The 26,053-nt window shown below is 44.1% G+C and overlaps 1 protein-coding gene across 1 annotated transcript in view; it reads left to right on the forward strand.

The window, feature by feature from the left end:
• LOC126474441 (pickpocket protein 28-like) overlaps window positions 1-26,053 on the forward strand; it is a 217,466-nt gene that overhangs the window by 72,107 nt on the left and 119,306 nt on the right. The window contains exon 2 of the mRNA XM_050101911.1: window positions 22,576-22,799. Within this exon, the coding sequence (XP_049957868.1) occupies window positions 22,576-22,799 (224 nt within the window). The remainder of the gene's footprint in view (window positions 1-22,575; window positions 22,800-26,053) is intronic.

Raw genomic sequence — 26,053 nt, forward strand, 5'->3', positions numbered from 1 at the left:
GGTATGTTTAGAAGTGTGCAAATCATGCATACAGATTTATGACACGAGTGACACCCAATCACCTGAGCCGCCCGGTGTGGCCGAGCGGTTGTAGGCGCTTCAGTCCGGAACTGCGCTGCTGCTAAGGTCGCAGGTTCGAATCCTGCCTCGGGCATGGATGTGTGTGATGTCCTTAGGTTAGATAGGTTTAAGTACTTCTAAGTTCTAGGGGACTGATGACGTCAGATGTTAAGTCCCATTGTGCTCAGAGCCATTTGAACTAATCACCTGATCACATTCAAAGTCTGTGAGTTCTGTGGAATGCCTCTTTCTGCTCCCTCACGATGTCTAATGACTACTGAGGTCGCTGATATGGAGTACCTGGCTGTAGGTGGCAGCACAATCCACCTAGTATGAAAAATGTTTGTTTTTTGGGGTATCCGGATACTTTTGATCACATAGTGTTGTAAGGTGGCAGAATAAGTGGTCGGATTCGCACCTTACATGAGATATTTACAAATCGCAATGAGAAAATGAAGATGACACCTAACGTAGATCGACGGTTATGAGAACATTTGACTATAAATAAGGTTATGAGAACATTTGACTATAAATATGTTATCCAAAAAGGGATGACAGTCAATCAACGGTAATTAACACACCATTCCTATACAATGCATGTCTTTGAGCGGAAGGTAGAACAGGGAACGCGAGTCGAGTCGCTTTTAGTTTTAAAAAGCCAGCTCCACAATGGTGTAGCGAAGCCGTACTGTGGGAGTTACGCCAGAAACCACTTAAAGGGGTGGCAGGAAAGTGAATCGAACCCGGGAACCCGGGCGTGGGAAGCGAGAACGCTACCGCACGACCACGAGCTGCGGACCCAGGAGTAGGACAAGAGCGAAATTTTCAGGGACTCTTCTCTGAACCGACGTCAAGTGCAGAACAGAGCGCTTAACGCTCCGTACAACGCAGAGAAGAAATTTGTGTGGACAGTGCGTTCACAGTAGCTGCACTACAGCTAAAGAATGAGCTGTAGCAACGTTTAACTCCAACTGTGGAAAACGAAGCAGCCAAATTAATTAATTGTTCTCGCAAGAACTAAGAGGGCACTATAATATGCATGCTTCTCCAACCATGCCCGTGTATATCGCCACATAATAAGACTAGGGCTGAGTACATGTTTTCACACATAACGAGAAACATAGGCAAAGTTTCTGCTGGGAAATTCAGCAAAGGCCAGATTAGTTTTGTAGGAATTTCAGTGGGAGAGAGTGGCCTTGCAGACAGCAGCACATCGTAGCTTAAGGTAAACACCACGTGCAGAGGCGTGACGTTGTTGGTTCACCAGCTTGCGTCCACTGTAAACTCGAGCGGCCTTAGGTAATCTTGCACTCAAATTCGTCACTTGACTAACCATTCACCTTGGGCTTGATTGTCATCCTAAGTAGTACCCAACTTTGAACTAGAATCGGACGATTTTCGTAGTATTTACCAACACCATAACGTATGTGTAGGAGCATTTTTGTAAAGAAAAATCCAATTAAACTTTCATATTACTGTGCTTAGGAATAATGTAAAGAAACTTCAAATTGAACTTTCATAATATTGTGCTTAGGATTAATGTTGTTTCAGAGGGCTAATATTTAACATTGTTGTCTATAAAATTATTTCACTTTTTGATGTTGGCAAGATGCGTTATCCACTACACTGGCAAGTCGGAGTGGCCGAGTGGTTCTAGGAGCTTCAGTCTGGAACCGCGGGACCGGTATGGTCGCAGGTTCGAATCCTGCCTCGGGCATGGATGTGTGTGATGTCCTTAGGTTAGTTAGGTTTAAGTGGTTCTAAGATCTAGGGGACTGATGACCATAGCTGTTAAGTCTCATAGTGCTCAGAGCGATTTGAACCACTATGCTGTTTTTCTGTTGGTGAGTTGAAAACTGTGTGAAAAGCTGTAATTTGGTGAGAAATATTGCGACATTAAACTTGTCATTTCACCTCACACAGTTGTTCTCAATTCTAGAATAAAAAGAAAAACCAAACCCTACCCTTACAGTGTATATAAAATAGGCAAGAAGACAAGCAAACCGCAAAACAGTTTATTTAGCAACTCAGAGTGGTCATAATTATTCAGGATACCAATTCTACCGATAAGAGACCTAATTCCATGTAACTAAAAGATACGAGCGAATTAGTTACCAGGAAAAGTATACCCGTAAATGAGTCCATTGTCAGGGGCGTTTCTGGAAGCAGTGGCTGGCTTCCCTAATGTGTTTTTGTAATCAACTGTAGCTGTTGCGCTATCGATCAGTGTCTAAAAGGCCTGATTTAATCGCATAATGCTTGCGTGAAGATAGATACGAAGTGTTTAACTGCGGAACATAGCAACAAAGTTCACATTATATTGCATTCATTACAGTTGGTGGAATTCACGTACCGCACGTCATTTTAATATCTTACGGGTCGCCAATTTTTGGAACTGTAATTATGTTGTACATTGTAACACTACGTGAAAAAAGCGAAGCTGTATCAACACAGGTTATCTTCCATAATTTTTTCTAATTATCTGTGTCTACATCTGTATAATCGTAGATCAGTTCTTGCCTCCCAGTGACAGACGTTAAGATGGAGCCTTTTTAAAAATTACTCCCAGTCCCTCTCTGCACTGTGGTTAACAAAAATTCTCGACAGCTTTATGTGAAGACAAGGGAAACTTCTGTTTGATTTATTATTTCAGTGAGAATTTTCAGCGGGACATTATGGTTTCCTTCTGAGAAATTCTGCAGTTATTTTTGGTATAGTAACGGAGATAAAAACATGCAAATACATCACCTGTTTACGTCAAAGAAATGTGATGGCGGCCGTCGGAGTGTGTGCTCCAGCTTCTGTTACTGTTTACTATTATGTGTTTCACCCTGACGCACATCTCCCTATGTCTAGTGTCTAATTTATCTTGAGCCATTCCCATCCTTGTTCTTGCTTACAGCCGTAGGCGTCCTCCTAGGTTTTTCTGCACCTCATCGTACTGATTACCTCTCTATCTCCATTCTTTCTTTCACCATCATTGTAATGTAAAATTTTTGTTGTTGTGGTCTTCAATTCCAAGATTGCTTTGATGCAGCTCGCCATGCTTCTCTGTCCTGCACAAGCCTCTTCAACTCCGAAAAGCTAATGCAACATAAATCCTTCTGAATCTGCTTACTTTATTCATCTCTTGGTGTACTTCGACGATTTTTACCCCTTTTCCCCACTTCCCTCCAACACTAAACTGGGGATCCCTTGGTGTCTCAGAATGTGTGCTATCAACCGATGCCTTCTTCTAGTCAGGTTGTGCCACAAATTTTTTTTCTCCCTCGTTCTGTTCAGCATCTCCTAATCAGTTACGTGCGCCACTCATTTAATCTTCAGCATTCCTCTGCAGCTCCACATTTCGAAAACTTTCATTCTTTTCTTGTCTAAACTGTTTGTCGTCCATGTTTCACTTCTATACTTGGCTACACTCCAGACAAATACCTTCAGAAAATACTTTTAACACTTACATCAATATTCGATATCAACGAATTTCTCTTCTTCAGAAAAGCCCTCCTTTCAATTGTCAATCTTCATTTTGTATCCTTTCTCCTTCGGCCATCATTATTATTTTGCTACGCAAAGAGCAAAACCTACCTACTACTTTAAGTGTCTCGTTTCCCCGTTCCTAATCTAAATCCCTCAGCATCACTTGATTTAATTCGACTATATTCCATTATCCTTTTTTTGCTTTTATTTATGTTCATCTTATATCCTCCTTTCAAGACACTGTCCGTTCCGTTGAACTGCTCTTTAAGTCTTTTGCTGTCTCTGAGGATATTAGAATGTCATTGGCTAACCTCAAGGTTTTGATATGTTCTCCTTGAACTTTAATTCCTAAGCCAAATTTTTCTTTGGTTTCCTTTACTGCTTGGCTCAATGTACAGATTGAATAACATTTGGGATCCCTTCTCAGCTACTGATTCTCTTTCGTGCCCAACGACTCTTACAACTGCCGTCTGGTTTTTGTACAAGTTGTAAATAGCTTTCGCTTCCTGTACTTTACTACTTCTACCTCGAGAATTTCCGCAAGCGTATTCCATTCAAAATCGTCAAAAGCTTTCCCTAAGTCTACAAATTTGACTTTCCTTAAGAAACCTAAGAGAAGTGGTAGGGTCAGTATTGCGTCGCGCGTTCCTCCATTTCTCCGGAATCCGAACTGATCTTCCCCGTTGTTGGCTTCTGCCAGTTTCTTTTGTAAGGAATTTGTCTTAGTATTTTACAACCGCGACTGATTAATCTGATAGCTCGGTAATTTTCACACCTATCAGAACCTGCTTTCTTTGGACGTGGAATTATTAGTCTTCTTGAAGGCTGAGATTATTTTGCCTGTCTCATACATCTTGCATTTCAGATGGAATGTTTTTACGATGGCTGGGTCGTCCAAGGCTCTAAGTAGTTCTGACGGAATGTCATCAACTCCAGGGGTCTTATTTCTACGTAAGTCTTTCAGTGCTCTGCCAAATTATTCTCGCAGTATTATATCTCCCCTTGTCATCTGCATCTATGTTCTCTTCAGTTTCTGTAATATTGCATTTAGGTTCATCTCCATTGTATGGACTTTCTATATGCTCTCATCTACATCTACATGATACTCTGCAAGCTACATAATTCTGAGTGGCGGAGGGACTTTCAGTGTAGTGCGTGGGAAGAATGATTGCCGGTAAACCTGTGTATTGGCTCTAATTTCTGGTATTTTCTCCTCCTGGTCAAGATGTATATGGGGGGGGGGGGGAAGTAATATGTTGTCCGACTCCTCCTGAAAAGTGCTGTCCCGAAATTTCAATAGTAAATCTCTCCGTGATGCACAACGCTTCTCTTGTAACGAAACGCTCTCTCGCCAGCTAAACGAGCCCGTGACGAAACGCGCCGCACTTCGTTGGATCATCTCTATCTTCTCTATCAGTCCTACCAGATAGGGATCTCAGATAGAGGAACAGTACTCAAGAATCGGACGAACAAGCTCCTTATAAGCCGCTTGTTTCGTGGATGAGCTACGTTTCCTTAAAAGTCTTCTGATGAATCCGACTCTGGTGTCTGCTTTTCCCACTACCTGTTTTATGTGGTCACTCCAGTTAAGTTCACTCTGGATAGTTACGACTAGATATTTTACGTGCACTTTTTTCTAGTCGTTAGGTACCTTTCGTTGCTCAAGCGATGTACGATAAATTGCTGCTAGAAGGGGAGCAAGTTCTTTCCTAAGCGATTGCAGCTGCTTTTCAATTCCGCGATCGGTTGTCTCAGTATCTGCCATTTCGACGTTCGCACGAAGATTGAAAGGAGGGACAGTGTTACGATCTTCCGCGGTGAAACAACTGAGGAAGACCGAATTCAGTATTTCGGCCTTCTCTCTGTTATCTTCCGTTCGGTGCCGGTGTGGTTGCTGGATTTTGACCCACTTATTGATTTTACATACGACCAAAATCTCTTAGGGTTTTTACTCAGGTCGGTTGACAACGTCTTACTTTCAGAATCATCGAACGCTTCTCTCATTGCTCTCCTTACGCTCATTTTAACTTCGTTCAGCTTTTGTTTGTCTCTTGAATTTTAATGAAGTGCTCTTTCTTCACTTAGCGCTTTTCTAACACGGCTATTAAAACATGGTGAATCCTTCCCATCCCTTAAAAACTCACTCGGAACATACTTGTCTAGGCCATATTGAACGATGCCTTTGAACTTTTTCCATTTGTTCTCCACGTCTTCGTCCTCACCAAATATTTGATGCTGACTTCTGAGATATCCTGAAATGTGTATCCTGTCCCCCTTGCTGAACAAATATGTCTTCCTACCTTTCTTAATATTCCTTGTAAGACCCGTCGTCATAGATGCTGTCACAGCCTTATGATCGCTGATACCTTCCTCTACGTTAACTGATTCGATAATTTCAGGTCTGTTTGTTGCCAGGAGGTCTAAGATGTTACCGTGACGAGTTGGTTCTCTAACTATCTGCTCGAGGTAATTTTCGGACAAGACCTACAGAACAATGCCACACGAATCCATGTCTCTGGCACCCATTTTGATGGCATAACGCACCCAATCCATACTTTGTTAGTTGAAGTCATCCCCCATCACAACGGTATGATCAGGAAAATTACTAATGATATTCTACAAGTTCTGTCTGAACCGCTCTACAACAACAGATCCTGACCCAGGTGGCCTATAAAAGTATCCGATCACCATTTTTGACTGTTCTTTGATACTCAGTTTCGCCCAGATTAATTCACCAACGGAATCCGTGATAGCCCCACTAGATTTTAGCGAATTTCTTACTGCAATAAACACGCCGCCACCATTGGGGACTAACATATCCTGACGATAAATATTCCAATCTGAACTTAGGATTTCGTTGTCAATGACGTTTGGCTTCAACCAGCTATTATTCCCAATACCATCCGTGCATTATGACCTTCAGTAAACGATACTAATTCTGGGACCTTTCCTTGGATGCTCCTGTAGTTTACTAAAATCATATTAATCTTTTCTATCTCTGATCTGCAAGGACCAAGATTCTCTGAGATCACTGTGGCTGATTTAACAGGTAAATCGTCTTTGATCGCAAGGGAGGGGTTCTCTAACCTAAAAATGCCCCATGTGCACGCCACACGTACTCCGTTACACTAGTAGCCACTTCCTGCGTCTACTGCACGCCTGACCTATTAAGGGGGACCCTACAATTCTGCACCCGATAGCGGAGGTCGAGAAATTCGCATCCGGTACCGTCGCAGAGCCGTCTGAGCCTCTGGTTTAAACATTCCACTGTGCATCCGACCCGAGGACCACGATCAACCCTAGATACGATGCTACAAATAGACAGCTTAGCCTGCACCCAGAGTGCGTTGCTAGTTGCCTTCACCAAATCAGCCAGCCGCCGAAAGAATCCGAGGATGACCTCAGAACCGAAGCCGCAGGCGTCATTAGTGCCGACATGTGCCACTACATTCAACTTGTTACACTCAGTGTGCCAGCAAGGTCTCCGACCACATCACGGATGAGACCTCCCAGCAATCATACCGAATGCACACTGGAATTCTTTCCCGTTTTGCCTGCTATCTCCCTGAGCGTCTCCATCACCCGCCTAACATTGTAGATCCCAATGACTTGCATACCCATCCTCTGTACTTGTCCGGAGTGGGTGGGAAAATCGACCGCTGGCCCAACTGGGAAGGCATCCCGTACTGGCTCAGAGTTATCATCAACACTGAGTAGCACCTCGTACCTGTTGCTAAGACGTAGGGAGCCAGCCGCATGGCCTGCTCCCTCTTTTGCCTTCCGCCCAGTGACACGTGAACCTTCCATTGTCTGCCACCCACTCGTGGACGGCCCGGTCAGATGTTACGTACTAGAAGCCGGAGCGATGTCCGGGTCACCAGTGGCACCAAAGGTGCCGCAGTTCCCGTCACTGTCAACTTTGAGCATTAGCTAGAAGTTGTCGACGGTAGCCAACGCAGCTTCCACCTGTTTACGGACAGCAGCCAACTCCCCTGGTGTCCGTTTACAACAAGCACAGTCCCTAGCCATATCGTACTGTGTAAAAAATAGATATAAGGTCTCAAATGGCGCCATTGAGTTTGAAATGTATACAAAATATGCCAAAGGAGAATAAAGAAACACTAAAAGTTGCTGTGCAGCTTTATCACTGTGCTCTGAGAGCGCAAGCTATTAAACAGAAAGAAACTTCTCTGCTGAAGTTGATGTATTTACAGATAACAGTTATTAGAAATCCTGTTTACTGAAAAGTTACTGCACGAGATAAACATTCAAACTAGAATGCACTGATCTAAGCTGTATGTTGTCAACTAGCACAAAATTAAAAATTTCTGGCGTGACGGAGTTTCTGCTGACGGGGAAATTTACACTAGAAAGCCGCCCTACACAAGGATATTCTCAAGGCTTACGCAAAAACAAAAACTATGACTAAATTTCGAACCACTAGTCTACTCAGTAAAATACTCACGTACAGTTCACTTATTTGCATAAGCACGTGAGAAAAAACAAAGACTAAATTAACTTACTGTTTATCGCACAGATGCTGCTGCTCCGCGTTTTTTCGGCTTGCCGGCTGCCGCCACACTCATTCTACCTTCCAGCTTTTCCTTCTTTGCATAGTACTGGTTTCTCATCCAAGTTCTTGATATTCATACAACTGCTTCTCTTTTCTCGGAATGGCTTTCTAATTTTCCTGTTGGTGGTACCTATATTTCCCCAAATGCTTTGTGATTCTAAATATATATATGCCATTTCTGCATAGACATTTTGTACTTCGTGTCAGTTAAATTTTTAGACGTTTGTATTCCGTTTTGTCTGTTCCGTGTGCTACATTTTTATGTTTTCTTCTTTCATCAATTCAATTCACTATTTCCTGTGAAATCCAAAGATTCCTCCTAGTCCTAATTGTGTTAGCTATTTGATCCTTTGCTGCTTTTACTCTTTCATCAAAGCTACCCATTCATCTTCTACTATATTCCTTTCCCCTGTTTTAGTCGATCATTGCCTCATGCTCCCCCGGAACTCTCAACAACCTCTTGTTCTTTCAATTGATACAAGTCCCATCTCCTTACTTTCCTTTCTGAAATATCTTCAGTTTCAATCTACAGTTCATGGTCAAAAGTGTGGTCAGAGTCCACACCTTCCCCTGGAAATGCCTTACAATTTAAAATCTGGTTTATAAATCTCTGTCTAACCATTATCTAATGAACATGGAACCTTACGGTATCTCCAGGTCTCTTCTACATATGAATCCTTATTTCATGAGTCTTAAACCAAGTGTTAGCGATAATTAATTTATGCTCTGTGCGTAATTATACCAGACGGCTTCCTGTTTCATTCCTTTCCTTCCGGTCCATATTCATCTGCTATTTTTCCTTCTCTTCCTTTTCCCACTATCGAATTCCAGTTCCCTATCGCAATTAATTTTTCGTCTCCCTTAACTATCTGAATAATTTCTTTAATCTCCTTATACATTTCTTCAATCTCTTCATCAGCGGAGCTAGTTGGCACATAAACTGGGTGAGTTTGGGCTGTAAAACTGCCGATATCATAAACTGCTGGAACGCATTTGGTGCACATTCGTACACTGCAAGCCGACCAGTCCAGGGCCTGAGACTCTTGATGTGAAAAGATGTAACCGTGTAGATAGTTACAATGCTGCCCCTTGTTATTTCTTAGTTTAATAAAATAGCAGAAAATGTGCTTACCAATAGGCGCAATTGGTTTGCTGTTAACTTACGTTGCAAGAAAAATGTGTGTGCTAAAGGAAAAAGATTAGAAGACATTCAGATAAACTGCTCAAAATAGTTTTTACTACCTGATTATCTACTAAGGCGTGTGGGATTAAATTCAAGAGAAGCGTGGCATCAAAGAATAAGCTTTATAAAACAGAAATATAATTTTAGTGCGAAATTAAAATTAAACATTAACCGAAATATAGGTAGTCAGTTCGAAATTGTACCTCCCTGATACTGGAGCCTGCTGTTAGATGACATTCATTTATTTTCTTTTGGGTGGGCCCCACAGCCTCAATAAATTTGAAAAAAAAAAAAAACATGATTCCACCAGACTATGTTTTTTTCAAATAACTTTATTTGCACTACTTGTTTCAAACACGCCATTTTCAACATACCATAACGCAAATAAAAAATGAAACAAGAACGTGAAAGTCGCATAATTACATTTGATTTAGTCTTAAACAAACGTAGTACCTTGTAGCAACTGTTACTGTAGGTAAATATTATGTTTGTTCAACGCTGTATCCAATCTAATTATATGACTTTCACGTTTCTGCTCTCTCTATTTTAAATGTTTTTACTGTGGTGTGTTGTACATGTTTAGACGCACTTGAAAATGCACAGTGTATGAAATTAGTAGTACAAATAAAGTAATTTAAGACACAGCCTGGTGAAATCATGTCATTTTTGAAAAAAAAATGACATTCAGTATCGGTGTTGATCAACCCCGTACACTGCAACTTGTTTGCATCCACCTTGATTTGCTGTCGAGTGGGCGGTCGATACGTTATTGTCCAGCCTGTCCCACTCACCGATGCTGAAGTTCCTGAGACCGGTCAGTTTGTGGTGCACTGCAAGTTTCAACTGGTTCCGAGCATGTTCAGCTGAGGCCATGTCAGTAGATACTGGAGGCCATTCCAGTCGCCTTCCTGCTGACCTCGTGAAGAGTGAGTGACTGAGAATTGCATTGGTACCTGGCCACTACTGTAATCTTCTACGACTAATCCTGTGCTCATCTGCGACGAGAACCCAATACCACTGGTCAAGTTTGTATTTCTGTAGGTCATCTTCTTTGCGCTGCATGGTGCTGTGGGCTTTATGCTGTTGTTGGTAAAGGACTATTGGTGGTTAAACTGACCTTGTTGAGATGGTTGCTTACTCTCGCGGAGAGTGAATCTGTTGTGCCCTCCTTGGCTTACCTACGAGCCATCCGAGTTAATCAAGGAAACGTCTTTGAAGTTCACTTTTGTACGTTATTCTTGAATTACTCGGAAACAGTGGCCTCCAGTGAAAACCTGTCCTTACAGAATTTAACTACATTAGATTTCCTACAAAAGGTCCTGTTTATTTTTTCTGTAGTGCTATTAGTTTGCACTTAGCGAGCGAGAGAACATGAAAATATCGCTTGTGGTTTTTGAAGGTGCTGTGGATTGCATGAAACCTATAGGTAGGTACAGCTGTATCACTCTTTGTGTAAGTAACAGTCATCCGTTAATGATTGTTGGCAAAGCACCCTCTAGTGAACTGCTCTGAGAATGCACATATTACTTCTATCTCCATTATACTTTTACCTCCATTAGAGAGGAAGTCAAGGTAGCACTGAGAAAGAGATTTCAGATCAAAAACACACTTATTAAGCAAGTTATGAGAAAGATTTAAAACATTTCTTAGTAGAAGTTTATTATGAGCCAACTATGTTTGAAATACTGAGCAGAGCGTACCCCACAGTATATCTTCTCTGGAGATGCAAAATAAGATCAGAACATAATTTCTAGGGACAGTTTAAGTGGTTGTGCATGAGGCTGCGTTATCTTCAATACTGTGCATAGTAGAAATAAATTGTGCGCCGTGTTTACCACACAGACCGATACCTAACGAATAACATAGAAATAAGCAGAAAAACGATTTTTCCAGAGTTATTATGATTTAAAAGGTATCAGAATTGCCGTGGTGGGCCCAGTGTAAATGGAAGAACATAACTACCATACTAGAATTTTATGATGAAACAAAGCCTAATGTCCACATATCTGGAATATGCTCACAGTGGTGGGAGGGAATTAGTAAATTATATATGTTTAAAAACCAATTGTAAATGGTATGGTGTCCACCTAGCCATATTCACATATGGATGTATAACTTGAATGTAAAATAACTCGTTCAATAGAAATACTATTAATCGTATAAATTATTCATGAACTATTGGTTCAATTTTCTCAAGATGGCTCTACTCTGGTGATATCACGTCATTCAACAAAATATTTGGAACAGTTTTTCGTAATGGGTAACACTTCCTCGCCAGGGCTTAAAAATAGTGCCTTACATCACTTTGTCTAAGTATCTAACAAAATTTCAGTAGCGTCTATATCATCAGAAGGTAGCCCTTCGTCGCGAATGATGAAGGTACAGTCAGGAAAACTTCACGAACACCAGAAAAAAATTCTTTTTGTATTCTTGCAGCAAGCTGGCAGTGCCTGAAGTAATCATTTAAACGAGATGCATGTGACATACTAGATTTTATAGCTGCTCCTCCGATTCTCGGCCACCAATATGACGATGCTGTCATTGTTGCTGGGGTCATGCGTTGCTGCTTCGGATAACACATATTCTGAAATTATCGTGGACTGATTGTTTGTATTGTAAGTACCATCACACATTTATAGTCTATTTGAATGTCATATGGTTTCGTTGAATAACAATGAAATTTATTCGAAAAGTTCGATGGAAGACTCGAAACAATAGTGAAGGCGGAAATAGCCCGGTAAGTATTGTAAGGTCATCAGTAACATTGTAACGTGACAATGTTCGAAGCACGAGAGCCCTACAGAATCACACTTGCTGGTTGTCTGGAATTACCATTTAGCTCTTAATCTACTACACCGCCTGAAAAAAAAGTTGAGCACACAAAGGGAGAGGAGGAAAGATAAGGATCTTCACAGGTTGAGAGAGAACGTGATGTTACTCCAGTGATTACAAATGAGTCAAATTTACAAAGAACTTGATATTACGACCCCGCTTATCAGGACGACGATGCGCCCCTTTTGGACTGAACGCAGGTACGGATTCACTTGGGAATGGTGTCATGGAGCGTTGTATGCTCTCCTGAGGCAAGCTGGCCCACAACTTTTATAACTGCCCCTCAATTATAGATAATGGCTCTGGGATGGAGTTGACAACCAAGCTGCCCCCACATATGTTATATCGGGGACAGGTCTGGGGATCTTGCTGAGCAAGGAAATATCTCAGCATGACGCAGACGTTTATAGAGACGAGGACACTGTCTTGAAAAATAGCAGCACGATACTGTTGAATGAGAAGTAATACATGAGGACGCAGGATGTCAGTAATAAGCCGTTCTGCCGTCAGAGTTCCCTCAGTCACTATCGGACATGACCTGAAGTCAAAACCAATTGCTCTATACACCATGACAGCCAGGAGTAAAACCGCTGTGACTCTCCAAACATTGAAAGGATGGGATCTCTCCGCAAGTTGTCACCATACTCGCTGACTATGGTCGTCCGTGGTAGTGCAGAGTCGCGACTCATCGATGAACACAATGTGTTGACATTCATCAGCAGTCCATGCTTCCCATTCACGGCACCGCTCCAGACGCAGTTGTTTATGTTGTGGCGTTAACGGCAGCCTAAGCGTAGGACGCTAATACACAAGTCCGGCAGCCGGTAAATTCCGTCCAGTGGTGCGAGATGACACAAAATGTTGCAGGGAGTCCATTACTTGTCCTAGGATGGCAGCCGCAGATTTGATGCGAAGCAGTTACAACGTGCTTGGTGCACAATACGGCGGCCCGTCCTTATGGCGATCAGACGTGCTCGCTCAGGACCTTGACGACAATTAAGCCCGCCCTCACGTTGCCACGCAGTCCAACATCGGCCCACTGTCACATCCGAATCCCTCACAAATCCAGATAGTGGACGATTCGACCACTCGGCCACATAGAGACCTACAGTGAACCCTCTTTCAACCTCTGTCAGTTTGAGGTAACGCTGTTGTCTCATAGGAGCATACGGCATCCCCGTGATCACTCAGTACCTATGGCTGTTCACGCGCCTTGTATACTGTACCATGTTTCGTAACAACACTAATTACAAACAACTCTAGTGCACTCTGATGGACACCCTACCTGTCACAAAGAATTCCAGCTCTGACAATCTACATACGCGTCGATGGATGGTTGTGTGTGTGTGTGTGTGTGTGTGTGTGTGTGCGTGTGTGTACGAAGTTACATTGACATCCGGCCATGTCTTCTGAGTGTTCCACATGCTGTAAGCAGAACATGTGAATGTGAGGGCTGTAGCACAGACGTTAAGTACAACCACTCTAAGATAAGGCCGAACGATGCGCCGTGGTGACATTAATACTGAAATTTAGCAGGACAACATGAAAGGATAAACTTAAAAAATAAAAACTGGCTTCATTAACACATTACATAAGATAGAATTAAACGACCTCCCTTAGTATCAAAAACTAATGCCTATCATAAACCTTAATGTAATATAAAAAGGAAAGCTAATTAAGTCACGTACTACACTCCTGGAAATTGAAATAAGAACACCGTGAATTCATTGTCCCAGGAAGGGGAAACTTTATTGACACATTCCTGGGGTCAGATACATCACATGATCACACTGACAGAACCACAGGCACATAGACACAGGCAACAGAGCATGCACAATGTCGGCACTAGTACAGTGTATATCCACCTTTCGCAGCAATGCAGGCTGCTATTCTCCCATGGAGACGATCGTAGAGATGCTGGATGTAGTCCTGTGGAACGGCTTGCCATGCCATTTTCACCTGGCGCCTCAGTTGGACCAGCGTTCGTGCTGGACGTGCAGACCGCGTGAGACGACGCTTCATCCAGTCCCAAACATGCTCAATGGGGGACAGATCCGGAGATCTTGCTGGCCAGGGTAGTTGACTTACACGTTCTAGAGCACTTTGGGTGGCACGGGATACATGCGGACGTGCATTGTCCTGTTGGAACAGCAAGTTCCCTTGTCGGTCTAGGAATGGTAGAACGATGGGTTCGATGACGGTTTGGATGTACCGTGCACTATTCAGTGTCCCCTCGACGATCACCAGTGGTGTACGGCCAGTGTAGGAGATCGCTCCCCACACCATGATGTCGGGTGTTGGCCCTGTGTGCCTCGGTCGTATGCAGTCCTGATTGTGGCGCTCACCTGCACGGCGCCAAACACGCATACGACCATCATTGGCACCAAGGCAGAAGCGACTCTCATCGCTGAAGACGACACGTCTCCATTCGTCCCTCCATTCACGCATGTTGCGACACCACTGGAGGCGGGCTGCACGATGTTGGGGCGTGAGCGGAAGACGGCCTAACGGTGTGCGGGACCGTAGCCCAGCTTCATGGAGACGGTTGCGAATGGTCCTCGCCGATACCCCAGGAGCAACAGTGTCCCTAAAGTGCTGGGAAGTGGCGGTGCGGTCCCCTACGGCACTGCGTAGGATCCTACGGTCTTGGCGTGCATCCGTGCGTCGCTGCGGTCCGGTCCCAGGTCGACGGGCACGTGCACCTTCCGCCGACCACTGGCGACAACATCGATGTACTGTGGAGACCTCACGCCCCACGTTTTGAGCAATTCGGCGGTACGTCCACCCGGCCTCCCGCATGCCCACTATACGCCCTCGCTCAAAGTCCGTCAACTGCACATACGGTTCACGTCCACGCTGTCGCGGCATGCTACCAGTGTTAAAGACTGCGATGGAGCTCCGTATGCCACGGCAAACTGGCTGACACTGACGGCGGCGGTGCACAAATGCTGCGCAGCTAGCGCCATTCGACGGCCAACACCGCGGTTCCTGGTGTGTCCAGTGTGCCATGCGTGTGATCAGCCCCACAGCCGTACAGCCCTCTCGCAGTGTCCGGAGCAAGTATGGTGGGTCTGACACACCCGTGTCAATGTGTTCTTTTTTCCATTTCCAGGAGTGTACATTTTTTGGTAGAGTATATCATTTTTTGCCCCCAACAGTTATGTTGGCAGGCGACGAGGTATAGCTGTCCTGACTGTGCTACTTTAGACACACAGTATTCAAGTCACAGAGATGCAGAATGGAACACCAAGCACATGTGGATGGCAAACTCTTGTCAAAATCACCGGCAGATTAATGGCCAGGAATAGTTAATCTGTGAGGGCTGCGGAGAACACTCCAGGGAAAGAAGAGACATTCAGCAAGAATATGGGTGAGATAACCACCTGCCCGGATTATAATCTTGTCTTAAATTCTTGAAAATTTCTCATCATAGTCTTCAATAAGCTGCCGGTCGTTGTAACCGAGCGGTTCTAGGCGCTTTAGTCCGGAACCGCGCTGCTGCTGCGGTCGCAGGTTAGAATCCTGCCTCGGGCATGGATGTGTGTGATGTCCTTAGGTTAGTTAGGTTTAAGCAGTTCTAAGTCTAGGGGACTGATGACCTCAGATGGTAAGTCACATAGTGCTCAGAGCCATTTGAACCATTTGTTGCATGAATTATCCTCTCAGGTTTTGGCTCGTGTTGGTAACTAAGAAGTGTGTGCGGTAGTAAGTTTCAGTATATTAGACAAGCCTTGAAAGTATACCCTATGTATGATAATAGATTGAATTCGTGACACGACGGACTTAAGCAGCAGGCAAAGTGAGTGCATGTGACTGCAACCGTTTAGCGTGTGGCGCTGGAATGAAGAGCTTGATGAATGGGTATCGCTGGCGAGGGGGGGGGGGGGGGGGGGGGGTGAGTTACCCCCGAGTTATTTATGTGGCAGCCTGGGCTCATGGGGAATAGATAAGCGAGTTCCCTTTCATGGTCTACGCAAAACCTTGTGGGTAATGTCGACCCTTGATGTCCGCAATGTTTAAGAGATTGGTCATTGAATCCAGCCAAAATCAGGTTAGACGGAATGCATTAATGCCACCATTTTATTTATATAATTGAGATGAGCTCATCGGCACTTGGTTCTGGCGAATTAATTAAATACGTCGATGTTGTTGTTGAGGCCGTCAGTCCACAGATTGGTTTGACGCAGCTCACCATGCTACTCTATCCTGTCCATGCTTCTTCATCTCCCAGTACCTACTGCAACATACATCCTTCTGAATCTGCTTAGTCTGTTCATCTTTTCGTCTCCCTCTACGATTTTTACCCTCCACGCACGCTGCCCTCCAGTACTAAATTTGTGATCCCTTGATGCCTCAGAACATGTCCTACCAACCGATCCCTCCTTCTTGTCGACTTGTGCCACAAACTCCTCTTCTCCCCAATTCTATTCAATACCTCCTCATTAGTTATGTGATCTACTGATCTAATCTTGAGCATTCTTCTGTAGCACCACATTTCGAAAGCTTCAATTCTCTTCTAGTCTAAACTATTTATCGTCCATGTTTCACTTCCATACATGGCTACACTCCATACAAATACTTTCAGAAACAACTTCCTGACACTTAAATCTATACTCGATGTTAACAACACCTGCTTTCTGTGGGATTGGAATTATTATGTTCTTCTTGAAGTCTGAGGGTATTTTGCCTGTCTCATGCATCTTGCTCACCAGATGGTAGAGTTTTGTCAGGGCTGGCTCTCCCAAGGCCGTCAGTAGTTCTAATGGAATGTTTTCTGCTCCCGGGCCTTGTTTCGACTTAGGTCTTCCAGTACTCTGCCAAATTCTTCATGCAGTATCATATCTCCCTTTTCATCTTCACCTAAGTCCTCTTCCATTTCCATAATATTGACTTCAAGTACATCGCCCTTGTTTAGACCCTCTATATATTCCTATAAATGCGTCGATACAAAAATCAATAAGATTTTAACCATTGATATATCTGCATAGCTTCAGAAACGTATACTGAGGCTACTTGATAGGAAATGCCACCAGGTACAACTGACCAAAATATCACGGTGATTGGTTTACTGGTTCAGAGTCGACAGCGCCAATTAAAAGTAAGTAATATCGAATTTCAGGTTGAACTCCGTAATTCAGGGACATGAGCATAGAACGTCAACAGCATGATGCAAGCATGCACAATATCTTTCACACTATGTAAAAGATTTTATAAATAAGATTGGATTCAGGGTAAAATAAACATTTATTTTAAACGGTGATTGATAATATGAATATAATTCAAAAGTAACGTGAAATATGTGAAGATTGACACCATCAATAAAAAGCAGTTGTAAAATATTAGGTCGTATTAATCAGTAGACTAATATTTAGATATATTTTCTTTATTTAAAGTTGAACTGTGATTTATTTTCAATGAATATTCTTAAGAATTTATGTTATTTACTAGCGATTCTTCAAAAATATTAACACATTTAATCACACTATGTAAGCATGGAAGTAGTTGCCAGGGAGTAACTGATGAAATCATAACCAAATTCCTTTTAACAAATGTGAATTTTATTCACTTTAATAGTGCCTAAAAGCATTTTCTTATAAGAAACAGATTTAAAATTATAATCAGATAGCACCCTCTAAAGATCAAAGTTACAATTTATTCAGAGGCAGAAAGAAACAAGTTTTGACTGTATGAGCTTTCGAGCAGAGAAGCTTGCCGCTCCCTTTTGACACGGCCGTAGTTACGACCGCTCACAAAAGCCTCTGAAAGACTACACAGGTGCAAATCTGCAACACACCAGATAACTTTAAACTAAGAGTTTTAACAATTTACACAGGCACACAAACTATGCACCCCCCGTAGGAGTGACGGAAATGGTACAAAACACTAACAGTTAAAATATTAACCTTGCCACCGTAGGTGCAACTTGATTTTAACTTCCAAGAAAAGTCTTACGGTGAAAGGGTGGCAACCTTATATACTAAAATGACCATTTAAATAAAAGCCCATGAAATGCAATCTTATATAAAAGTCTACAAGGTTGGCCAAACAATAGTTAAGATGCTCTACAGTACACAGATACCGCCTCTCAAGATCATAGGCAATAATATCAAAGTTTCCAAAGATCAAAACATATTTCAGGTATTAGGCCGTTACACTCCAAGCAATAAATTCGTTAACACACTAAATCCGACAAACATGGCGGAGGCAGCTACTAACGTACGGTAGATTGATAGGGAGATTACCGAACAACCCGAACCGTAGGTTGCTCTAACCCGCCCCTACTCCACAAGGGAAAAACGGACCACCGAATTTATAAACAACCACCTTCCCGCGGGTGGGCAAACGGAGAAGAATGGTGGGACGACCCCAAAGCAAAACGGCTGCTGACCTCACCAAGAAAACAAGTAGAGTTTAACAAGAGTAAATCAAACAACATATCACCAATCACTTAACTTCTCATAAACTGCGATTTCTCTAGAAGACCTGGCGCAGCACCCCCAAATCTCTCTCCCGAATCGTCCGCTGCCAGCCGCTTCAACGGACGCAGGAAGGCGCGCCGATCTCCCGTCTCACGGCGTCGCAGCTCGCACCGGCCAGACTGATGTCGTGGGTTGACTCCTGTTGCACTTGCGTCGACCGCGAAGTCACTATCCCTCGCTATACGCCGCTGCCCACTGGACTCACGTGGCGACCTCACATACATCGACGCTCAAGACGGACAAGTCATCTTGTGTCTCAGTGCGCGACAGACCAAAACCGATCGATCCAACCGCCAATGACCGCTGCCTGAGCAAACTCGAGCAGACTGGCGACCTAACGCGCAGACTCAAATGCAGGAACTAAGCCCCGACCGGGCGACCACTCGGTTAGTTCTCTTACTGGCGGAGTGGAAAGACTCTCATTTTGCCAGCTTTAAAAGTTGATCCGAACGACAGACATATTAGCACACCGAACGACAGACACATGCTAACTGCCTAACATATACGGACGAGAGACAGACTAGCAAGCTGGGGACGGGAGACTGACCCAGACTGACCGACTGGCGAGTTCATAGCGCCCCTTAAATGCACGTGACAGGCAACCTTTCCCCCTTCCCGCCAGAGGGAGACACCAAAGCTGCGATTGCCACAGCGACGCCACCGCCAGAAACGGAGGGCAACTGCTTCGCACTACGCGCTGCGGTGCGCTCTTCAAAACAGCAATTTTTTCCACGGCTCAAAAGTGTTTGTGAATGACTGATAGACTTTGTAGTTTGGCCTCACACTGACAGTTATGGAAAGAAAAAAAATTCTATTCTAATAAGCTTAATGCAATGAGGCTCTGTATTTCAGTAAATGGCCTCTATCCAAAGTTAGCGCTGTGCGGCTGAAGTAAATTTGTGTGGGGAGGAGGCAAGAGTATTTAAGGCAACATGTTCCGAGCCTCGTGGTCTATTTGGTTTTAGTGCTTAGAGGAGGTTAGAAATTCGACTTCGGAGCTTGTTAAAATTTAAGCAGTGCGAAAGAGGTAGTAGAACTTTGTTTCCTAGCAGGTCAAAATATAATTCAACCCAGACACTTTCGTAAGTGTTGAAATTTTTACCAAGTAATGAATTGTATCTTAGCAATAAACTTCGACGTTGTGCAGCATTTTCTATTTTGAGGGTGTGATTTGTACACAGTAACACGATCAGCTACAAAAAAATTCAAATGGCTCTGAGCACTATGGGACTTAACATCTATGGTCATCAGTCCCCTAGAACTTAGAACTACATAAACCTAACTAACCTAAGGACATCACACAACACCCAGTCGTCATGAGGCAGAGAAAATCCCTTACCCCGCCGGGAATCGAACCCGGGAAACCGGGCGCGGGAAGCGAGAACGCTACCGCTCGACCACGAGCTGCGGACGATCAGCTACAGAAGAAGAACCAACTTTTAAATTGTAGGGTGCCACTTAAACATTTCACAAGTCAGAATGACTTCGTAATTAATTTTCAAACAGTATGTGTGGAAATGTACTCCCTTGAATGAGTACTGCTATGGGTGAGCTGCTACAATTCAAAAATACCCTCGTGTCCGTGACTGTATTGAGAAATTTTCGTAGGTATTTCGTAGGTATTTTAGATCTGTTTGGGTACTCTGTACTATATAATACAACCTACGTACTTCTTTAAGACTTACAGTTGGTTTTAATTATTAACATTTATTTGACCATCACTGTTTGTAACCAAACAATTAAAGAATGAAATACATTTTGCAGTCAAGTTATTCACTCTGTGTCACCTGCTCTTACATTTTGAGGGTTATTATTTGTAGAACAGATTCAATGAAACAGCTGCTTTAACCTGCAGTGCAAACGGATCTGTTGCTAAGAGCAGGGTTAAATATAAGCATGTGTGATCTGTCTGTGAGATATCAGTGACGACCTGTCACTGTTTAGTTGAGAATCATTCGTGTTACCCCATCAGGATGTTGTTAGGAGTCGTTTTCCATAAGTAATTTTTCTGAAAGCAGGTTGGTTTTATTCTGGATTTCAATACATGATGTTATTCTTCACTCTCTTGGCCACAAAACCCTGGTTTTCAACATAAACCGACTGCCTTACGCCACTTTACTGGGAGGATCTCTATGCTTGCGTATTACCATTTTACTGGTTGACATCCGAGCCAACGTCTTGCTGCATCAATGAACTCCCCATCAACCACATACTGCTTCCCGCAGATTGTATCCTTTATCGTGCCAAACAGATGGAAATCAGAAGGTGCGAGATCCGGGCTATAGAGTGGATGAGGAACAGCAGTGTAATGAAGTTTTATGAGCTACTCGCTGATGGGAAGACTTGTGTGAGGGCCTGCATTGTCGTGGAGAGGGAGAAGTTTGTTCGCATTTCCGTGGTGACTAACACGCCGAAGTCGTTTCTTCAGTTTCCTGAAGGTAGCACAATAAAATTCGGAGTTGATTGTTGCACCATGAGGGAGCGTATTAAGCGAAATAACTACTTAGGAGCCACAGAAGACTGTGACCATGACTTTACTGGCTGAGGGTAGGCTTTGAACTTTTTCTTCGGAGGAGAGGTGGTGTGGAGTCACTCCATGAATTGCCGCTTTGTTTGCGGATCTAAGTAATGAACCCACGTCATGTCCTGTGACGATGTTCGACAAAAGTTGTCACGATCAGTCTCGTAACGCAAAAGCAATTCTGGACAGATGGTCCTTCGTCGTTGTTTATGGTCTTCTCACAGGCGGCAGGGAGCCCAGTGGGCACAGACGTTGAGTGGTCCAACTGGTGGACGACTGTGTCGGCACTACTAACAAGACATACAGCTGTGCAGCGAGGTGTTTGAGTGTGATACGTCGATCACGTCGAATGGGAGTGTTCGTACGTTCCAACATTGCAAGAGTAACAGCTGTGTGGGGCCGGCTGGCATCCGGAAGATCGACCGTTTTGCGCGACCTTGTATCTATGATAACAGACGGCTCGCCCAACAACTCACCGTGCTTTTTTTCACTGTCAGATCTCCGTAGACATTCCGTAAACGCCTATGAAAGTCTGAGATTCTCTGGGTTTCCGCAAAAAGAAACTAAATGACTGCTCCCTGCTTGGAAAGAACGTCCGTTACAGACGCCGCTTTGAAGGCTAGATATAGCACCGCCACCTATCGGAACTTCACGAAACTATAGGGGTTGACACGGGGATATTCCACGACGTCCCACAAAAAATTCCGTATTTTTTCAGCAGAAATTGGCCGAGAAAACAAATGTGCTGCATTAATTCTTGAACGCCCCTCGTGCAAATTACAGGAGAGTACAATGCAGAAGTGAATAGAAATAAGCGTTTGGCGTCACTGGCCTGGAGGCCCCTTACGGGGCAGGTCCAGCCGCTTTGGTGCAGGTCTTATTACATTCGACGCCACATTTGGCGACCTGCGTGCCGGATGGGGATGAAACGGTGAGGAAGACAACACAACACACAGTCCCTGAGCGGAAAAAATCCCCGGCCCAGCCGGGAATCGAACCCGGGCCCATTAGGACAGCAGTCCGTCACGCTGACCATTTTTTTTTTCTCGTTGTTGATCGTTGTGTTTGGTCGTTGGGGACGTCACATGACATCCGTTAAAGTTCGTTTGTTGATCGTTCCACTCAATTTTTTATTACAGAGGCCTAGCAGCTCTCTGACCAAACACGCTGAGCTGACGTGCCGGCTACCATTCAGCTATCGCGGTGACAACGCAGGAGTGATTTCTCCAAAGTCTTATTATAAGTGAGTATTAAAGATTAGGAGTGAGCCCCGTTTCCTAGAACTATAGTGGTTTTGATACCAGACCCACATATGGTGACTGGCGCTGGCCACCTTGCGTCTTGGACAACTCAGCAAGTACCGTAGCTCTAGGACGGTGTTCCTTTGGAGCGCAGCACCTTTGGCGTTCCCTTAGCATGAGGTGCGCTGTGATTGGTGGCCTCCTGTTTGCAGCGGGTGCCGCCGTGGCAGCCAGCGTCGCCGCCGCCGCCGCCGGTGCCCTGGGTGGGCTGCAGTCTGGTGCAGCCGTCCCCGCCGCCGCCGCCGCCGCCGCCGCTCTCACCATTACCCTCCAGTCGGCTGGCGCGCTGGGGCCGCGGCGCGCGAGAATACTGCCAGGCCAGCACCCTGCACGGCCTCAAGTACGTCGGCGACAACCACTTGCACCTGGCCGAGAGGTAAGCCGGCACCTCTGTAATACATGATTGTCGCCATCTATATCAACAAATCGTTGCTTATTCGACTTTAAACCTCTAGGAAAATAATTTGTTTATATATTATTTAGTCATTATTCTTCAGATACTGGCCACGAATTCCCCTCCTGCGCCAACCTCTTCATCTAGGAGTAGCACTTGCACCCTCCATTCTCAGTTATTTGCTGGATGTATTACATTCTCTGTGATGTCTTATCAGATGCCCTAACATTCCTGTCCCTTCTTCTTGTCAGTATTTTCTATATGTTCCTTTCCTCGCCGATTCTCTGGAGAACCTCCTAGTTCCTTACCTTATTAGCCCACCTAATTTTCGAAATTCTTCTGTAATACTAGATCCCAAATGTTTGAGTACTCTTCCGTTTTTGCACAGTCCGTGTTTCACTTCCATACAATGCTATGCTTCAAACTTATATTCTCTGAAGTTTCTTCCTCAAACTGATTCCTACAATATGTGATCAAAAGTATCTAAGTTCGTGGCGCCCTAAATTAGTAATGCTGGAATTCAGTACGGTGTTGGCCCACACTTGATCTTCATGACAGCTTCCTCTCTCCCAGGCATACGTTCAATCACGTGTTGGCAGGTTTCCTGGGGAATAACAGGCAATTCTTCACGGAGTGCTGCACGGAGGAGAGGTATCGATGTCGGTCGGTGAGGCCTGGCACGAAGTCGGCATTCCAAAACATCTCAAAGGTGTTCTATAGGATTCAGATCAGGACTCCGTGCAGGCCAGTCCATTACAGGGATGTTACTGTCGTGTAACCAGTCCACCACAGGCCGTGCATTATGAACAGGTGCCGAATGGTGTTGAAAGATGCAATCACCATTCCCGAATTGCTCTTCGACAGTGGGAAGCAAGAAGGTGCTTAAGACATCAGTGTAGGCCTGTGCTGTGATAGTGCCACGCAAAACAACAAGGGTCGCAAGCCACCTTTATGAAAACCACGACGACACCATAACACCACCACCTCCGAATTTTACTGTTGGCACTACACACGCTGGCAGATGACGTTCGCCGGGCATTCCCCATGCCCACACCCTCCCATCGGATCGCCACATTGTGTACCATGATTCGTCACTCCACACAACCTTTTTCCACTGTTCTATCGTCCAATGTTTACGCTTCTTACACCAAGCGAGGCGTCATTTGGCATTTACCGACATGATGTGTAGCTTATGAGCAGTCACTCGACCATGAAATCCATGTTTTGTCACTTCCCGTCTAACTGTCACTGTACTTGCAGTGGATCCTGATGCAGTTTGGATTTCCTGTGAGATGGTCTAGATAGATGTCTGCCTATTACACATTACGACCCTCTCCAACTGTCGGTGGTCTCTGTTAGTCGACAGACGAGGTTGGGCTATACGCTTTTTGCTGTGTGTATCCCTTCACGTTTCCACTTCATTATCATATCGGAAACAATGGAACTAGGGATGTTTAGGTGTGTGGAAATCTCGCATACAGACATATGTAACAAGTGACACCCAATCACCTGACCAAATTCGAAGTCCGTTTTTTTTCCGTGGAGCGCCCCATTCTGCTCTCTCACGATGTCGAATGACTACTGAGGTCGCTGATATGGAGTACCTGGCAGTAGGTGGCAGCGCAATGCACCTAATATGAAAAACGTATGTTTTTGGGGATGTCCGGATACTTTTCATCACATAGTGTGTCTTTGATATCAGTAGATGTCTCTTGGTCAGAAATGTCCTTTTTGCCTGTGCTAAACTGCTTTCTATGTCCTCCTTGCTCCGTCCGTCATGGTTTCTTTTGCTTCTGTTTCCTGTTCACTAATTTTCATGTTAGTTTTATTTTGTTTTCACTTCCGCCGAGCCGGCCAGAGTGGCCGAGCGGTTAAAGGCGCTACAGTCTGGAACCGTACGACCACTACGGTCGCAGGTTCGAATCCTGCCTCGGGCATGGATGTGTGTGATGTCCTTAGGTTAGTTAGGTTTAAGTAGTTCTAAGTTCTAGGGGACTTATGACCACAGCAGTTGAGTCCCATAGTGCTCAGAGCCATTTGAACCAACTTCCGCCGTTGCTCATTATTTTGTTCGGTTTACTTTCAGTCCTTATTCTCTACTGATCGGATTGTTCATTCCATTTAACATGTCTTGTATTTCTTCTTCAGTTTCACTGAGGATAGCATTGTCTTCAGCGAATCTTATCATTGATATCCTTTCATCCAGAATTTTAATCCCACCCTCCAACCTTTCTTTTAGTATCGTCATTGCTTCCTCGATGTATTTATTGAACTGCAGGGGCGAAACAGTGCATCCATCTCCTTAAGCACTGGTCGAAGTTCAACATTGTCTTGCCGGACAGTTAGGCTCTAAAGGTACAGAAAAAGTCTACAGATTGATCATTTGTAAGTTTCTAATTAAGGAACATTTCTATAGAAGACTGGAGTACGAAAGCATAGATAAAAGCTAGAACCCTAGTATCTTTAAGACTGCTTAATGTCACACTCATACTCGTTATCACATTATTATCAACACTAGACTAGGCATTTAGGCAACTACCATTATTCTCTCCATATGCCCCTTCTGCCACACGACCGAATGTATCACTCTTCTATCCAAAAAATACGCTCATAATAATTTTAAATAACTTCTGCCATAATAATATTTTATCCAGCCTTTTAATTGTTTGTATCAGATAAAAATATTTATATGTAGTAGAGGTAGTGATATTATTTATCTGAAAAATCACCTGTGATACCCATGGTCCAGGGGAAGCAATTTTGAGAGTTAATCAAACCGTCATGGGTCCGGGTTCCAATCTCGCCACTGTTTAAGTTTTGAATGAAAATCATCAGCAATAGCGGTCGAAAGCTTCTGGCGTAAGTAGTCACCCTCGTTCTGCTACAGACCTTGTCAGAGAGGATGGAGGCACGGGTAGAGTTTCAGAGCACTCTTCTGCCCTAGCGGTAGGACACTGATCTTAAAAGGCGAAGAATCAGCAATTGTCAACGGCATAAGGATTCAGAAGGCCACGTAAACCACTGCATTAAAGACGCATAATGTGTATCCACAGGGCATGTGGTCTCCAACTGAAAAATCGTCCTCATCTCTCCAGTGGCTAAAGATTCGGGTCTATTCCCCCATTCGCAACTCCGGGAGGAGACTGCATAAGAAAAAGATTGAGTAACCAAAGAAAGGGCAACGTTCTACGAGTCGGGGCGTGGACTGTCAGAAGTTTGAACATCGTGGGGAATCT

Source organism: Schistocerca serialis, chromosome 4 (assembly GCF_023864345.2).
Source record: "Schistocerca serialis cubense isolate TAMUIC-IGC-003099 chromosome 4, iqSchSeri2.2, whole genome shotgun sequence".
NCBI classification, from domain to species: domain Eukaryota; kingdom Metazoa; phylum Arthropoda; class Insecta; order Orthoptera; family Acrididae; genus Schistocerca; species Schistocerca serialis.